Genomic DNA, 16,872 nt, shown 5'->3' with positions numbered 1-16,872 from the left:
TTGTACCCACAGCAAATCCACAAACCAGAACCTCCCACTTTGTAAATGCAGAAATTTGAGAATTGTGACCAGATGGGACAAAGGACTGTCAGACATGTGTAGGCATTGTGACTTGTGTACTGTCGTCAAAAATTCAACTCCTATTTAGAAGCTGCAGGTTGTCAAAATTGTACCTGCTGCCAAGACCTTGCTGGCTATCAATCTTGTTCTGTCACCAACGTGGAATTTGCCAAAACACTTAACCTGTGGTGCAAGTTGGGGATTCCCCAAAATGTGCAATCTGTGAATTTGTGATGTAGCAGTTGGAAAGCATATTGGGTAATTGGATAATTATATGTACACAGACCTGCTTTCTTAAGCAGTCTAATTTTTTACTGCAAGGCAGGGGTGTAACGCACAGCCCACGGATTACGACTGTCCTGTCAGGGGGTCCCAATAGAACACATTCACTTGCAGTTTTTCAATAAAGTCACCGTTGTAACTAATTTTCTCCACTGGAGGTTTCACATACATTACTCAGGATTTGACACCTGATATTAATGCTCCTGTGAAAGAGCCTACGTCATATTTCAGACACTGACATTTTCCAAATATCAGTCAATAGCTTCAGTTCCAAAGAGATTGGCTGAAAGGAACCATTTTCTTTTTCCTTTTTCATGCATTGCCACAACTTGTATGTTTATTTATTTTCTTTCCAAAAGGTACATACATATTGGCCCACTGTGATCTACCAAACTGGAGTAAATGTGGTCCCTGAATGAAAATGAGTACAATGAACCAGGACACATTTCCCTGGAGACTTTGGAAAAAAAAACATGCAAATAAAAAAGATAAATTGATGAATTTCAAACTTTTTTAATGCTGTTTTATTACAAATGAAAGACATGTAGCTATGATACAATTAACCAGTGTGGGTTCCACTCAAAAATACTCATAAGCAGATGGTTTCAACAAAATTTACATGACATCTTATTAACATCTTTTAAACAACAATGCCAGAAATGCAGATCAAAGGCATTTTCAACAAGACCAACAAACGGATGGGCAGGTGGCTACGGCCGCTCATGATGGCAGGTACGTAGGCAGAAGGCGACCTTGGTTCCACGTTGTCTCATCCACTTGGTTCAACACCACTCTGAACCATTACGTGGTGGGAAAATCATCTGGTATGGACCCGCCATGGGGGTGTTGTCCCATCCACCTTTAAAAAGAGAGTGGGGGAAATAACCTCAGACAAAAAAGAAAATATAAATGTGATGCATATTTGTAAACTTAATTTTCTTAAATATGCTACATTTTGGAAACCATACCGGATGCCCTGACTGAGTTGAAGGGCAAGTCCCACAGTGACCATGAGTGAATCGATAAGTGCAGATAACACACAGCATATATTCAATAAATAATTTCTCGAAAAATAATTTTAAAACGGAGCGGATATAAAATTACAATTGGGCTTAGTACAAGCGAATTACAGATGGAATTTCTTGAAAAAAAAAAAAAAGATAAACAGCAAATGTTTACAACAACTCCTTCTCTGACATGAATCTCTGGCTGTAAACAAGTCCAGACACTTACGCCAAGGAGCCTCCACCTGCTCCTTTTTGGCTTGTCATGGAAGCTGGCTGTGTTGTACAAGTCCTGGTGCCACAGACCGTTTTGATCATTTTCATCTACATTGTTTGTCCACTTTTTTACCTGCCGTGTATGTGACAAAGTAAGCACTTCTCAAAGTCGTTTGTCTCCACTGTAGCTGTACAGATTCACCCCATCCATGTAAACTGTATTGACTTTATACGTAATCGTATCTCTAGAACAGCTCAACTCATGTTCAATATGACTGCAGTACTCGTATCCTTGTTTAGCAAGAGTTTAATGCATCCATGGTCAACTGCTGAGCTATTTTCATGTAAGTTTAAACAAGACGCTTGCATGAATGGCTAAAAACGCGTGGCCAGAATTTCACACTGAATGATGAAAGCTATTTTGAATGAAAGAGATGTTAAAATGACACGAAGGCGGGACCTTCGCCTGATAGCACAAAGGCTTTGCGACACATGACAAGGCTAAAAAATGTAGCGGATTAGCTTTCGAGCTAACATATACTGTACAGTGTACACTATGTCAACCAGCGTGTCTGTTGTTTTTGTTTAATTTTTTTCTTTACTTGGCCACATGTGCATGTGTGGCGCTTGTATGCGACATGGAAATTATGTTCTCTACACCAATTGACTGTTGCTGACAAGGGACGGACTGGGCCTGTAAAGGACTCACATAAATATTCATCTGATTATTACATTTGACGAGTTTTTTTTTTCTCGTGTTAAAATCCTGTTCTTGCCATACTTTATTATTGAGTCCTAATTTTTATGCAATGTGATTTTATTTGGGCGTTCTTCTGGTAGTTTAAGAAGTGCCGATCCAAACAAGCTGTGTCTAGATTTTTCGGAGACACTTCTAGAAACAAAGAAAACAAGGTCTATGATTTGATGTGCTGCTGATTGCAAATAATTTTTACGTTTTTTGTTCCATGTAACAGACATATATGGTTGCAAGCACCTGGCTGGAATGGGGTCATGGTATTAATGTGTTGTTGATTTGTTTCATTGCTTTTTGTTTTTTTTCATGATGTGACTTACCCGTGGGAAGGTGTTTTGAATGTTAATTACACTGCGATTATACTAATGATAGCCTCTCGTAGGTGATTGTGTAGTGCTGCTGGCTTTCTGTTGGAACTCTTGTACGGCTAAAGTTGTGTTAAAGGACTATTTGCCGGCTTTTAAGGCTTCTCTCTCATTTGTGTTTATTATTGTATCATGTTGAAGCCGTAAGGAATGAAAAAGCCTTTGAGGAACATCAGTACGCTTCATCATTTGTCTGGCTGGGTTTGTTACAGGGCTCACGTGGGTCGGCATGAAATACTACCAGAACTTAGTGACGGACTGACGATGCCCACCTTTGATAAATAGTGATCTGTGCTCTAAAATGTCTAACTCACAGTCGCAGGCCTTCAACGTCAAATGCATTTGAACCATTCAGTCATTTTAAAAAAAAGTGGAGCATGCCTACTTTTGTAAAGTCTTTGAATGTGGGAGGGGAAGTTGCAGAGTCTCCCGGAGGTAGTGATAGACCTTTGGCCCATGGAGGTGGAGGGTGAGGGCAAAGTCTCGTTGGTCCTTTGAGTACTCATGGCTCTTCTTTTCAAGTAGGTCAAGTTTAAGTCCTTAAATTCAATGAATAGAAACAGTGAGTCAGTTGTAAATAAAACTTAAATTGAGCAAAAAACATTAAACTTGCTCCAACGTAGCTGCCGTGAAAAAATATTTGCCCTCTTCTTAAATGTTTACGGTTTTGCATAGTTCCCCCACTTTAATGTTTAAGATCATCAAACAAATGTAGATGTCAGGCAAAAATAACCCAAGTCCACAAGAAATGTAGTTTGGAAATTGTGATTTCTTGAAGGAAAAAGTAATTAATCCCCTTTTTAAATCATGACGGTATCATTCATAACTGTGGCTGATCACATTTTTTGGAACGCTACATTTATATTCAATGACCAACTCCAGACCAGTTCAATTGCAAAAAAACACTTAAATAGAACCTGTCTGACAAAATTAAGTTGGCCAAAAGTTCTCAGAAAGTTGCAACAAAATGTCAAAATATAATGGGGTTTTTTCTCTGTCTCTGCTTTTCTCTTTCAGGACCTATGATTGATGAACCATGCTTGAATTCTGCTCTTTACCAGAGACAAAATGTTCGGCTATCAGTTTTGGAACAGCAAGTTAACTTCTCAACAGCTTTAAAAAAAAATAAAAGGGGAAAAAAAAGAAAAGAAGAAGGTTTTGAAGTGGCCAGATCGTAGTCCTGACTTTAATCTGATTGGATTGTTGTGGTATGACCTAGAAAAGGCCGTCCATCCCCAATAAAAAAAAAAAAAATCCTATTTTCAAATTTTGTTTTTAAATTTGGGTTATAAAAGCTTGCACAATACAGATGTTAACTTGCGCTGTAATTTAAAGCTAAGATGTTTCAGAAAAAAAGCCAACGAGCCTAACCCTTAATTCATAAATATAGTAATGCACAGTATTACCGATAACCTTACGGCGATTATATTATTACTGTCATTATTGTGAAAACCTCGTGTGCGAGAGAAAAGATTCTGGCTCAGTGTTTTCTTGCATCTCTAATAAAAAAAGAAAATGTAAAAATTGGTTGACTGGTGTTATTTAAGCTAAATGTGCTAAAGCAAAACTAAAATCAAGTGCCAAAAGACTGAACTTTGAGGATCAAGGGAGTTTTGTCATCTATCAGGGATGGGCAACATTTTTATTAACAATCCTTTCCAATGCAATTACTTTGGAGCATGCTGCTAAATATGTGCGTAGACTTAAATTGTACTTTCATTTTACCTGCGTAAAAATCAAGCTTGTCTTGTAACTGTATGTTGATGAGGTTCTTCTCCTTCAGTTCGTCGATCAGACAACGCACCGTCTGCTTTGCCCTACTTTCTCTGATTTTTGCATTCCTGCTCTCACGTTCCAGACTCTCCACTCTTGCTAGAGCTTCATCTAGTCTTTTCTTGAGAAGACAAGCAGAAGGTAATGCGTAGGAGTGATCCTAAGAGAAACACACGTGAAAATATTACTAATATTACTAGCTCATTTGCCACAGTTATTTTATACATATCATGCAACCTACTTTTCATAATATAATATTAGATTAAGCCACACTTGTGATTGGCGCTGGGTTCGCACGTGTACTTCTTTGTTAGCCTCAGCATGTTTTTGTTCAGGTCGGAGGACGAGGCACTGTAACAGGGAATTAAAATTCTAACGAAAAATTCAAGAGAATCTGAACGTTAATCCCAATTCCAATTGCTTCTCGAGACTCCATGCCCAACCATAAGCGTGAAGTGTTGCGACGTCACATCAACCACAGACTGTAACCTGTGTATGCTCGGGGTGTAATGATACATCAATGTGTTCAGCTACATTATTTGGCGCTGGACGAGTTAACATTGATGGTGGCCACACATTGACACATTGTATTTATAAGTTATTAATTTATTGACTTAATATAATTAAATATCAAATAGTTTCACACTCTAATTTCTCAATATCCTTTTATTTTGTATCCAAGTTTAAATGTTATTTTTTAATAAACTTTTTATTTGTTTTTTGTTCATGCACATCATGTCTGATCAGCAATGCATTAATTTGTGTAGGAAACGCACAAGAAATGGTCTTGACAAAACAGTTGCCGTGTATAGCCTTTGCAAATGTGAAAAATAACGGGACCATGACAATATGTGTACAATATATCAACGCATCTCAAAAGGTGCCAGGGCATCACAAACAGCAACAAACCTTTAAGGACCAACAGGACTGGTTGAAAAAAGGTGTTGCTTCCTGATTTAATTAATTCAAGTCAGCTGTGACCACTCCCTGAGCAGTGTAGCCCTCCCTCTCACAGATCCATGGATCTGCGCTACTATGCAAAATTAATAACATCGGGTCGATCCTGCCTCTGCGTTACACCACACAAGGAATAGGCCAGTCACCAGTTTGGTTTTGCAAAGTTCTCAATATTTACACGTATTCTTCAATTGTCTTATATTGTATTCATAAATGAAGCTCTGAATTCATTTTACAGCATATTTAAATCAAAGCACTCACAGTTGTATGTTGCTGGGAATCATTCTTAATCTCATTATTAATCCCACAGTCACCATTCTGGATATGACAAAAACAGAAAAAGCAGAGATTAGTACCAACAACAGCACATTACAATGTAAAACAGCTGTGTTTAATAGAATGATAATTACAACCTTAATAGTCGCAACAATTGGCTCAAGGTCTGGTTTAAAGAGAGCCTGAGACAGGTCCACTGACTCTTGCTCCAGGCATTCTTCATCGCTCTTAGTAGCCTGCAAAAAAATGTCAAAAACAATGAAATGCAGTTTAAAATCAGATAATTCATTCAGAATTATTTACCATTTGTATTATATTCATCTAAAACACCTATTGAGTGCATATCTTAGCGATACACCTACTTTTGTGAGATGAGCCGGAAGGTTGAAAACTGATGGTGTTGCTCCAGTTCTAAGTCGGACAGTTTGGCCGGTCCTGTCAAAGTCTTGAGGTTTAAAATGAGCACTGCAGAGAACTGAGTGGTCACTGGCTACAAAGTTTTTTCTCCTGAGGGCAACTTCCCACAGCCTCCTCTTATGTTTTTCTTTTGGAAACCTTTATAACATGGACAATAATAACCTTGTTTATTAGTATTTTAATATTCACAGAGCAAAACAGTTGTGTTTTAGCTTGGCGCAAGACAACCACCATCTCCTGAATGGTTGGTCATCAAGTAATAGCTTCTCTCATAGATTGGGAGTGATCATATGCTCTACAAAGTGGTCCAAATCATCTCCACTTGCACCACAAGTCAACAACGTAAAGATGCATCGGCTCATGAATTCTTTTGAGCATCCTTTAAAGCAGCGATTTTGCAAGGGGTTTCTCAGTCAAAGCCCTTGTGTATGACGGCCACTGAATCAACAGAGTCAACGCATCTATTAGTAAAGGGTTAAATAATGCCAAATCAATTATGAATCATGGAAACGGCCCTTGGGATAGGCCGATGAGGTTACAATAATCATTATCTGAACGTTTCAAGGGAATATCTTTGGAATTATGAAAGTTACATTTTATGTGATGAAAAATAGGTCTTGGGTCATAGCTACAAACGGCAATAATTAATAACATTTTTAAATAAAGTTTGTTAACCGATCAATGTGATCTTTGTGTCATTGGAAAATTTAAAACGTGCATTTTTCGAGCAAACATTTATTTTTCCATGTAACTATTTTGAAAATGTTGCTGCATGGCTGTTAGCATTTCACTCTGAGGTGTACTACTAATTACATTTGCATTGACATTATTTCACAATGTCATATGCAGACAAAATTGGAGTTCGAACTTACTTGTGAAATGTAATTTTCCGTGCTTTGACTTCAGCATTCCGCTCATTTCTGCAACCATGAGCGACACAATATTCGGGCATCTTCGTACCTCCGAGGTGCGTGACTGTAAACATGGAAGTAATTTGTTTTTAAGGAAAAAAGAAAGCCTCGATCATCAACGTAACACATGTCTTTTAGTATGCCTGATGTTCGTAACAATCCAATATGTGTCAAAATCATTAACGAATTCAATGAGTTATTATGATGATAACAAACAAACCTCAACACTGGCAAGGAATATTAATTCTTCTTCTTCTTCGTTTCCAAATGATCATAACACAATAGCGCCAACTATTGATCAACAACGATGACTGCTTTTTCTGTTCCCACGCAACAAGCCATGATAAAAATAAGTTTACGGTTTTTTCTCTGGTCCTTTTACCCTCCAAATTCAAATCAATGTGTTATGATTTTTTCCCTATTGTTAAGCGTCTCTGTTACATTCATTATATTTCTCGTTGAATAGCTCATCTGTAATATTTTTACACGTTGAATTCAATTTCATTGAATATTTCATATTTCCAATTTCCATGTCTTCCAATAAGTAACAAGTTTATTTTCATCCAGAAAATGGGACACTGACCTTTCTGAATCTGAAAGCTTGTCCCTGGGTACCGATTAAGGGATGTCAGCTTGAAGGACATGTCAAAAAAAGCAAATTTGCTCAAATTAACTTTAACAATGTTTTTACCATAGAGTATTTTATTGTTGACAATTAATGACATTCACTCATACTCAAGACAACACTGATCATCCTGATTTCTCACAATATAGAAAACAAGTGTTAAATGTTCCAAATGTATGTAGAAGTCTACAGAATTCCTTGGGAATCCCTTAGTCCCATCATTGGGGAGCTCTTTTTAGAGCAGGCTTGAGGGCTACTCATGTGGTCCTTGGCCCTCGTGCCCATGGGCACCAGGTTTGCTGACCTCGGATCCTGAATATCCAACCTGTGAGGATTGTTTCTTCCACTGAGGATTTGATGCTAAAAAATTGTCAGCTTCACTTCCTTTGCGCTTCCAAACTACGTCTGTTGATGTAAATTGTTGCAGACGCAAAATCCCGAAAGAGCGCTTCAGCATAATACAATAACTTATTAATAAATTTCACTGATGACAACAGTTATGCATTGGCTTGAGGTGTACTCTCACATACTCTTGTACTAGCGTACATTTATTCTAATTACATTCAAAGCGTAAAGACATGACGAGGCTATTGTTTTGATTAAAGATGACTTTGACTATTTATTTGAATTTATAACTCACTTTTATTCTTTGGCTTTCGACTCAGCATTGTTTTACTATTTTCTGTTATTCATTTATTGTTTTAACTGTCATTGCTTTTATGTCAGATTTTTACTGTACATACAACACTTTGTATGCAGCTGTGGTTGTTTTAAAGCACTCTATAAAGATGAGTGCCTCATAATCTAACACTAAAAAATAAAATAGTCTGCCACAAGTTTTAGTTCCCACTTTTCTTAATATTTCAACTATTGCAGAGTTCTGACCCTGACTCTAGTTCAATCATATGTTCTCCTTGGCTGTTTAAATAAGCTGTGATTGCAACTTGAAATATTTGCGATGCATTTTTTACCGTAAATTCAGAATTGACTTCAACTTCACTCGGAGTCCTTCTCTAAAATAACACACCAGTTTCCCTGGTCATGGTAGCTACTCTGCACCTTGACTCCCTCCACCTGCACACACAGCTGCTCCAGCTCTCCTTGCTGGAACACGTGGTAATATCGGTGGAAGACAGGCGCCCGGCCACTCTGCCTCTCTGCCTCACGATGACTGTCGACATTACTGTGGGATCGAATGCTGCGGTCAGGGTTGTCTGAACAAGAGTCTTTGGAAAGCTTTTTACAATTTGTTTTATCCATGTCCATCCCTGCCTCTCCTCTTTTTCCTCCTTTCCCCTCTTTCAAATGCCATGGAACAAGAAGGTCCCGAGAGTTGAAGGCTGTGCGATTAATATGAACACTAAGTTTGTCATCAGTCACGTTGTAGTCATCTGAAGGTCTTTGCTTGTTATCTTCAGGATTGCTCCCCGCACAGACAATGGATTTTCCGTCAGGCTCAGAGTTGTCATCGGCTGTGTTGCTTCTAGAGTTGTAGTCTTTGAGGTACTTGGACTTCTGCTGCTTGTACTCTTGTTCAAAAGCCCAGACATAGATGAGTGCACGACCACCAGGCTTCAAAAGTCTCACCAGCTCCTTCACAGCTGCCAAGCGACGCTCCTATGACAAAATAATTCACAAACATTTTTAAATGAATCACAAAATCGACACTTGGTCTATTAATTGATTGTTTATCTTTATTTACAATATCAATTAGCTTACTAGCTTTTATGCAACAGTGGTCTCTATCATACTCAGACTATGATGGTTTGATCTTAGAAATGCAGCAGTGAAATAGTTTTATTACAAAATGGGGCATGCAAAACATAATATATGACAACAAATGTTGTGGGAAACCATCACTTTATAGGAAGTGAAAGAAAAGGAAGATAAAGGGAAAATAAGGAGTCATAGGTCAATGAGAGCAGACAAGTTGTCTTACCCCAAACTCCCCTTCCAAAAACATACATTTGGACCTTACTTGTGCAAGTGGGGCATATTCTCGCTAGAAAGAAAAACATTTTTGCCAAAATATTCCAAAAAGTTGGAAGTGAAGAATTGTCCGTATAATTTGGACAGATAGTATGAGGAACTATTCCCGTCTTCCTTTTAATGTGTATGCTATGAGTATACATCAGAGGTATTCAATTAAAAGTCACAGAGGTCCACGACTAAAATTTCTTCCAATTAAAAGGTCCGAACCAAAGTCCAACTTCCCGAAATGTCTAGCCTATGTTCACATTTTTATTTAGTTTCAATATTTAGTCATTTTCAACAGAGCGCACTTATATACTAAATATTTAGCAATGTTCCCATTAAACACCTTTGCCAGTCAAACAAATATAAGGCGTTTATTTCACATTCAAGAAAATGTGGCTCCAGGAACTTAAGTTTGCCACTTCCAGAAAAAAACTGTAAAATATCTCCTGCAGAAATATATCAAGTGCTAAGCATGGAGTCAACATCTTTTACCTTTTTTTTCTTAAATCAAAAGAGTTATCAGCTGAAGGATTCTATTACGATTACTGGCATTATTTTAAACACATACGGGACAGAATGTTGATTATTAAAGTTAGCAGGTTCATATTTACTGAATATTTTAAACATTGATGCACAAGATGCATTTATCAAATGAAACTAGAAGCACGGGTCACAAGAATGACTGGGATTGTAGTCCTGATGTTTACTGATTCATTATATTATTCTCATATGCTAAATTTATAGTACTTAGTTTAAATGTGCGAACTTCATTGAAATTCTCAGTAGTGAGAATAGATTTGCGCACATAGCATTTCCATGAGCTGCCCTCACATTCACAGCACTTCGTGGACAAATACGACGAAGCACATTCTCCACATTGGCTGTAGCGATGCAAACATACCAAATTGGGCACTGGAGGACTCACACAGACGCTATCAAAAGAAAAACACATTCCGAAAGACATAACAATTGGAGATCGGAGCACATGCACATACGCATACACACACAGACATATACATACACCTGCACATACACACGCGTGCACACAGACACAGATACATACACGTGCACATACACAGGCACATATACATACACCTGCACATACACACGCGTGCACACAGACACAGATACATACACGTGCACATACACAGGCACATATACAGGCACATATACATACACCTGCACATACACACACATACATTTGCACATACACACGCACACATGCACACCGACAAGATTACAGAAGAATGCCAGCGGAGAGACGGAGGGACGGCCCGCCGGAGAAGGCCAGCCTTGGCGTGCCAGTCTACGGGACCAGACGGGAATAGACCATCATCAACTATCCAGACGATGACTAACCTGGGGAAAACCTTCCCTTGGACGTGGACCCGTTCCGTGGGAGGGAGCGAGGATGACCGATTCAACCTACATTACCCTTGACATAAAAAACGCCTATAAAAACTGAAGCTGGGCTGAAAGATGGCGCGCATTTTTCGACTGTGCTCGCCCGAGTGCAGTTTTCTCGTGAGATTAAGAAAAAGCTGCCCAGATATCTGTCTTTGTACTATTTCATGAACTCCAGAAATTGAAGAAACTAAATATCGGAACTCTAATCAGTTGTTGAGTCTTTATTTGACCCTTTTCTTCTTGAGCACAAAACAACGAACACGCATTGGAGTAAGTTTGGCTTTTAAAGGTTGATTTACTAACTACTTCTCATTTCCACGGTGACTCGACTCCAACACAGCCTAAAAAAAACGGAAAGCCTAATTATTCAAGTAAAACAGGTCAACATGTTCAGTACACAATCAATAAAAATGGCTGTCCTCATGAAAAACTAATTCAAAATGAGCTTTGACACCACCTTTTCTTTTGAATATTTTTTGAACTTCTCTGAATGAGAAACATGAGTTTGTGACTGCCCTGCCAGTGACTTAAATCGGGGTTGGGACGGAGTCAGGGCCATTGGGATTTGGTAGATTATTTCACACATCTGGCGTTTGTGTTTTCCTTTAAATACTGTTTGTGCAACCACATTTAGGCACTCCTTCACAACTTCCCCATCACTGAATGTTTTTTTATGTTTCCCCAAATTCCATGATACTTTTAGTGAACATTCGTTTGCATGCCGCTGGGATGTAAACGAAAATGTAAAAATCTGTTGTACTGCACTCGAAGTTCGATGTTTTTGCCTGCGCTCACCTCAAACGTCAGCGGATAACTGTGCACAAAAGTGCGGTGCTTTGTTTCGTAGTGGCGCTTCGAAATGTTGCGACGGTTTCGGAGCATATGATGCACACTGGTTTTGAATTGGCTGCAGCCAGATTGAAACAAAATTTCCCCGTCCATTCATTTAAAACAACATGCATCGACCTTGCTAACTTTTTAGCAAGGCATACTGTCAGCAGCACTCTCTTCCGGTCTGCTGCGCAATTGGCAGTGGATCGTAAACAAAAGATTTGATTGGCTCAAATCAGTGACGCCTTTTCCGTATTAACTAGAATTGCAGCGCCAACGTTTGCGAATGCGCCCTGAAAAAAATTCATCATAGATTGGTCATGGGTCACCAAAATTTGGTGATGCCTGCTATACATACTTGTGTGGAAAAGTGGTGTATGACAGCTATAGAGATGCAGGCGTCACAAGTAGCCGTTCGAAGTGGGACACAAAGGGCATCAGAAACAAATGCCTGGAATCCACGCTCGGCACAGATTTGGACAAGGGCACTGCTCCGGTCACAGCCCACCTGGTATATAAGAGACAAACACACAACACTCTTGTGATCTCTGTTAAAAAAAAAAAAAAAAAAACTTCAAAAACTAACCAAGTCCCATTTTTACATTATTGTTAACATCACTGGTATAGACAGCCATTAAGGCTCACATTGACCCTAAGGACAATTTTTACTTTCCAATGAATCTATCAAGGTATGTTTTTTTTTCAATGTGGAAAGAAGCTGGAAAGCTCCACACCGGAAGGCCTAAATTTGAATGCCAAACTTCAAGACTGTGGTTGAGGGCTTGGTAACCACCTAGCACAAAAGTTAACTACTACCGGTACTTACAAATGGGAAAAAAATGAGGTTTTATGAAAAAATATTTCCTCAGTTTTGCATGCATCCATTAACTATTAGAGAGATAAATGAAATGTGACAATAGTGTCACACGATTAAAAAAAATAATAATAATAATAATAGTACGATAAATAAAATAGTACTCACACTCATGACCTCCGGGTTGACACCCAGGTACTTTCCATTTCCGCAGCCAACATCGGCCAGCACGTTTCCAGGCGAGAGCGAGGACAAGAAGTGGCACACACGCGGCCAAGGAGAGTGTCGCGTGCTGCTGAAATGGGGGGCAATGGCGTCGTACACCCGGTGAACGTACTCCTGCTCCAGACGGGCTGCATCACCGTGGCCTCGAGGAAGCGAGGGGGGAGACGGTGGAGAGGGAGCGCCTTGACTATCACAGGCGGAGGGAAAAGCTGAAAAATGTGGTAGAAGAACAAGTCATCCAAACAGGTCCTTGAAAAGCAAACTGTGAAAGTAACCAACAGTATGTTTTCTATCCTTTTGTCGGCCTTTCATATTCTATTTTATCGTGCCCACAACTGCACTGTATCATCCACTCGACAATGTAGGCTAGTTTACATTAGGATACGCGTCAATGCATTTTGTTGTAGAACATCTTGTGTAATTCAAGTAATGGCTAACAAAACAATCAGGAAATTACAACTTTGCTTTGACCAATCGCCAAGACAACGCCTTTTAATAATATTATTGCACAGCAGACGTGATATGTTAAATATGTAGTTTAAAAAGTATTGTGCACTTGAATGGGACTCACCACAACAGCAAGGTTCATGTCGGATCTTGCGGAAAGTGAAAGACGTTCGAGTGTCCCTTTTGGTCAAGGTGAGTTGGTTGAGGGCGCCAAGGTCATACGTTGTAGGAGCCAAACAGTGTGGGTCGCAGGTGGGCACCATGTCAAATTTACGAGGAGTGATTCTGTTATTTAAAAAAAAACAAAAAAACAAACATAATAAAAAGTTGGCGTACATCAAGCATCCATGTATTCAACAAAATGGGAAAGAGAGAAGCACGTGCTTTGCTCTGAGAGTCCAACAGATATTTATAATGAATTAAATCTGACCAGTAAAAATGAACTCACCCGTGGGTCCAGAGGTAACGACTCTCTCCTTGCATCACCAAGAGGCTTCGCGCTGGCAAAAACACGCTAACGACACGGCTGTCTGGATGACGAAACTCCATCACAGTCTGTAAGAAGACACAAATAAACAACAAAAGATTACAACCAATCAAAAATAGGCAAACTCGGGTTGAAAGCAGAGGCACAGCAGTTTCACTTTCTCTAACATGAAACAGAAACATCATCAGTAGAGTTTAAATAAAAAAATCAGTAAAAGTAACTTCATACCTTTGCCCCCAGGCTTAGTGAAAGGATGGTGTCCTCAAAGGCAGAGTGAGTATCCACGTGAGGAGGTATACCTACAAAGGTGACAAATCACCATTTTTTTATGCTATATTTATTGACATATTTGAAACCAAAGTGTGTTTAGGAGCTTAATCATTTCATTTATCACATGTCTCATCTTTCCAGCAAGTTTAAATTTCAATGAAAACAAACTTTCTTCGCGTATGCAAATTCTCTGCTGCCACCTTGTGGTAGGAAAAAAACATTTTTAGTACAAGGTGACTGACGGCAAACATGACAAAAGAAACCCTACTAAAATGTGTATAAATGCAGTAACAAACCCTGTCCAGACTCATACTGGTTCACAGTCAGCTGGTCGGGCATGAAATTTGCATGTCCATTTTCCATAATTCGTTCCAGTACAGGCTGACATTCCAGAGGAAGACCTGGATACACACAAATTCACTTTAGCTCTTCACATGAATAATGCAGGTGAAAAGGTATGAAATTAAATGCAAGTCATCTTACCTACAGCTAATGGCTTGTCTTTGTCCACATTGTTGTTGTCGTATCGAAATTCATAGCCAAAATGTTTGACTCTTCTGTGCTTCAAAGCTTTTTGTGCTAGAGCAATACAGTATTAGATGTGAGGTGGCAAACCAATAAAACAATTAGTCTTCAACATAATAAATATATTGTTGTGGTTATGTACCCATAGTATGGAGCAATAAATGCAGTTACTTACATGCAGGATACATTGCATCCGCTTTAACAAAACTTAGAAATTAAACCATCCCGATGCATCAAAGACGAAAAATGTAACTATATAATACATACATGAATCAGTTCATGAAATGTTTATATTAACACACCTACAGCATTACACACGACAGAACTTAATCACATCAATGCCCTGCAATTGGCTGGTGACCAGTTTGGGGTGTACCCTGCCTCTCACGCAAAGTTAAAAACAATGCTTGCATGGAAGAAAAAAACTGCTTAGCAAAAACCCTCCTGTTTCCTCTCCATGAAATGTCTGTCAAGTGTTGGGAAGGTGAGTATTATTACATAATAGTAAAGAGTATTACTTAATTTTAGTTTGGAGTAGTTATTATCCCTGGTCAACAGTTAAGGTTTGGTTAACATATTTTATCATGTATGTCTATGACAGTTAAGAACGTTATAATTTTACTTAAAACATTGCCTGCACAGTTAATAAACGTTTGCTTCTCTAACAAATTGATTCTCCAGAAATTATTTCCAAAGTGAATCCTTGTCTTTTTAAATTATAATGAGTTGCAACTCAAATTGAAAATGTGGCGTATGTCAAACTTCTTAAGTAAGCTTCAGTCACTATTACACATCGCACAGCTCCTTCTTACCAGTGACTTCATCACTCGTGGACGACCAGTCGATGGCAGCAAGCAGTAGAGCTTCTTCCTCTGGAGAAACAAAGTCCTCCACTAACACTAGTCCAACTGGCAAGGTCACACAAGCCTGCTCCTCACACGGCACTGTAAACGTACACATAAACGTCGATTGGAAAGGAACGGTCATTCGGAATGACAAAGACTGCAGTGCTATGGAAGCAGAGTAGAATCTTTCCGAAAGCCAATTCAGGCGGCAAAATACTGCAGTACCCGAGCCAACAAAGCTGAGGTAGAGCGTCACACTATTCTCCTCTCCACACTGAAGTTTTTGACCATTCAGGTGGATGTGAGCTTTCTGGGCATTCTCCTCGGATCTGCAAAAAGAGCGACAATATAACATGGCAAATATGTTCAATCTTTCCATAAATTGGTTTCTGTAATCTATAGTACCTGTATGTGACAAATGCATAGGGCTTGTGAGGGGGCATGAGGAGGCTTTCCACCACTCCCATCTCTTTAAGCACAGCAGACAGCTCCTCCCTACTGACACCATTCCCCAGGCCACCATTAGCCACCACCAAACTCTGCAGAGCACACAAAGATTTCCATTGGACTGTCTAAAACAAAACCACCAAACCGTAGAGGATTTATTATATCTCACACAGCCATGAAACAACTCGTGTATGTTAGATGACGCTGTATTCCATTTCTTACCTTATCTGCGGTTCTTCGTGTTACAGAAAACAAAACATGATAATGAACTATGACCGAATAACTTTAATAACAAAAATGTTTTTAGTTTTGTTATTTAAATATACAGAACATAGACATAAAGTGTTTATTGACAGCAAAGTACGTTTGAATGTCTAATGCGTGAAATGTTAATGCGTTACCTTAGTAGGCACAGAGGTAGTACGGATTCCTTCGTGTTTCAGCAAAGTGTGACTGGATTTAATCTGTTTACGGAGAAGTTTCTTGTCTACTTTACCCCTTCGGCAAAGCTTTAAATTGTTTTCCACATTTTCGTCCATTGTGCGTCTTTTTATGTTAGTCCCGGAGAAACATCGAAGAGACAATAAAGGTTCCTAGAGTTAGTTCGGATTACGTACATATTTGTAACAGAAATATGTGGTATACTACTACTACTTCTACTACAAGGCAGCATTTTTCGTAGAGTACATTTTAAAAGCAGTAAATTGTGTCGACTATATTTTATTCTAAAAAGACATTTGGTGCCAGTAAACAGATAAAATTTAAGAGTAACATATTCCGAGTAAAATTCTCACAGTAATAATTTAATTTAATTTAATTTAATTTAATTTAATTTAATTTAATTTAATTTAATTAATTTAATAATTATAATAATAATTTTGGTCCAAGTGAACAGAGTATGATTGGAGAATAAAATATTAAGCGTAAAAATTACTATGAGAATTTTACAGTGAATAT

General features: G+C 38.7%; 2 protein-coding genes across 5 annotated transcripts; both read right to left on the bottom strand.

Annotated features, from left to right (window-relative positions):
• Positions 1-839: 839 nt before the first annotated feature.
• LOC148333666 (THAP domain-containing protein 2-like) lies at positions 840-7,358 on the bottom strand. Of its 4 annotated transcripts, XM_088300722.1 has the most exons (8): positions 7,236-7,358; positions 6,977-7,079; positions 6,050-6,242; positions 5,825-5,923; positions 5,673-5,729; positions 4,407-4,614; positions 3,067-3,220; positions 840-1,201 (listed from the first exon to the last, which is right to left on the bottom strand). In XM_088300722.1, exons 2-8 carry the CDS (start codon positions 7,054-7,056, stop codon positions 1,144-1,146), a joined length of 849 nt encoding a protein of 282 aa, XP_088156848.1. In that variant the 5' UTR covers positions 7,057-7,079; positions 7,236-7,358; the 3' UTR covers positions 840-1,143. The 4 variants fall into 4 exon arrangements, with proteins under 4 accessions (XP_088156848.1, XP_088156847.1, XP_088156850.1 ...); XM_088300721.1 differs by lacking the exon at positions 7,236-7,358 and having other exon boundaries at positions 6,977-7,229; XM_088300724.1 differs by lacking the exon at positions 7,236-7,358 and having other exon boundaries at positions 4,407-4,575; positions 6,977-7,229.
• A 339-nt stretch (positions 7,359-7,697) lies between these two features.
• On the bottom strand, positions 7,698-16,474 carry alkbh8 (alkB homolog 8, tRNA methyltransferase). The gene is made up of 12 exons (XM_088301549.1): positions 16,317-16,474; positions 15,874-16,007; positions 15,694-15,797; positions 15,436-15,567; positions 14,582-14,677; positions 14,395-14,499; positions 14,057-14,127; positions 13,790-13,896; positions 13,466-13,626; positions 12,838-13,103; positions 12,214-12,363; positions 7,698-9,257 (listed from the first exon to the last, which is right to left on the bottom strand). Exons 1-12 carry the CDS (start codon positions 16,452-16,454, stop codon positions 8,637-8,639), a joined length of 2,085 nt encoding a protein of 694 aa, XP_088157675.1. The 5' UTR covers positions 16,455-16,474; the 3' UTR covers positions 7,698-8,636.
• Positions 16,475-16,872: the final 398 nt, after the last annotated feature.

This window comes from Idiotropiscis lumnitzeri, chromosome 7, assembly GCF_059441095.1.
Source record: "Idiotropiscis lumnitzeri isolate Australia: NSW breed Sydney's pygmy pipehorse chromosome 7, RoL_Ilum_1.0, whole genome shotgun sequence".
Taxonomy (NCBI): Eukaryota; Metazoa; Chordata; class Actinopteri; order Syngnathiformes; family Syngnathidae; genus Idiotropiscis; species Idiotropiscis lumnitzeri.
The sequence above is the reverse complement of the archived record's forward strand: the minus strand, read 5'-3'. Positions and strand labels throughout refer to the sequence as shown.

Bases quoted from the DNA above. Each gene is read 5' to 3' on its own strand.
- alkbh8 (XM_088301549.1), bottom strand. From the start codon at position 16,454: ATGGACGAAAATGTGGAAAACAATTTAAAGCTTTGCCGAAGGGGTAAA. The intron at 14,128-14,394 runs GTTTGTTACTGC...TCACCTTTGTAG, and splicing joins CCAGTATGAGTCTGGACAGG to GTATACCTCCTCACGTGGAT. The intron at 13,627-13,789 runs GTGAGTTCATTT...TTTAAATAACAG, and splicing joins CGTTACCTCTGGACCCACGG to AATCACTCCTCGTAAATTTG.
- LOC148333666 (XM_088300721.1), bottom strand. From the start codon at position 7,089: ATGTTTACAGTCACGCACCTCGGAGGTACGAAGATGCCCGAATATTGT. The intron at 5,730-5,824 runs GTTGTAATTATC...TGTCATATCCAG, and splicing joins CAATTGTTGCGACTATTAAG to AATGGTGACTGTGGGATTAA. The intron at 1,202-3,066 runs GTAGGCATGCTC...CTCTTTTTAAAG, and splicing joins CATTCAAAGACTTTACAAAA to GTGGATGGGACAACACCCCC.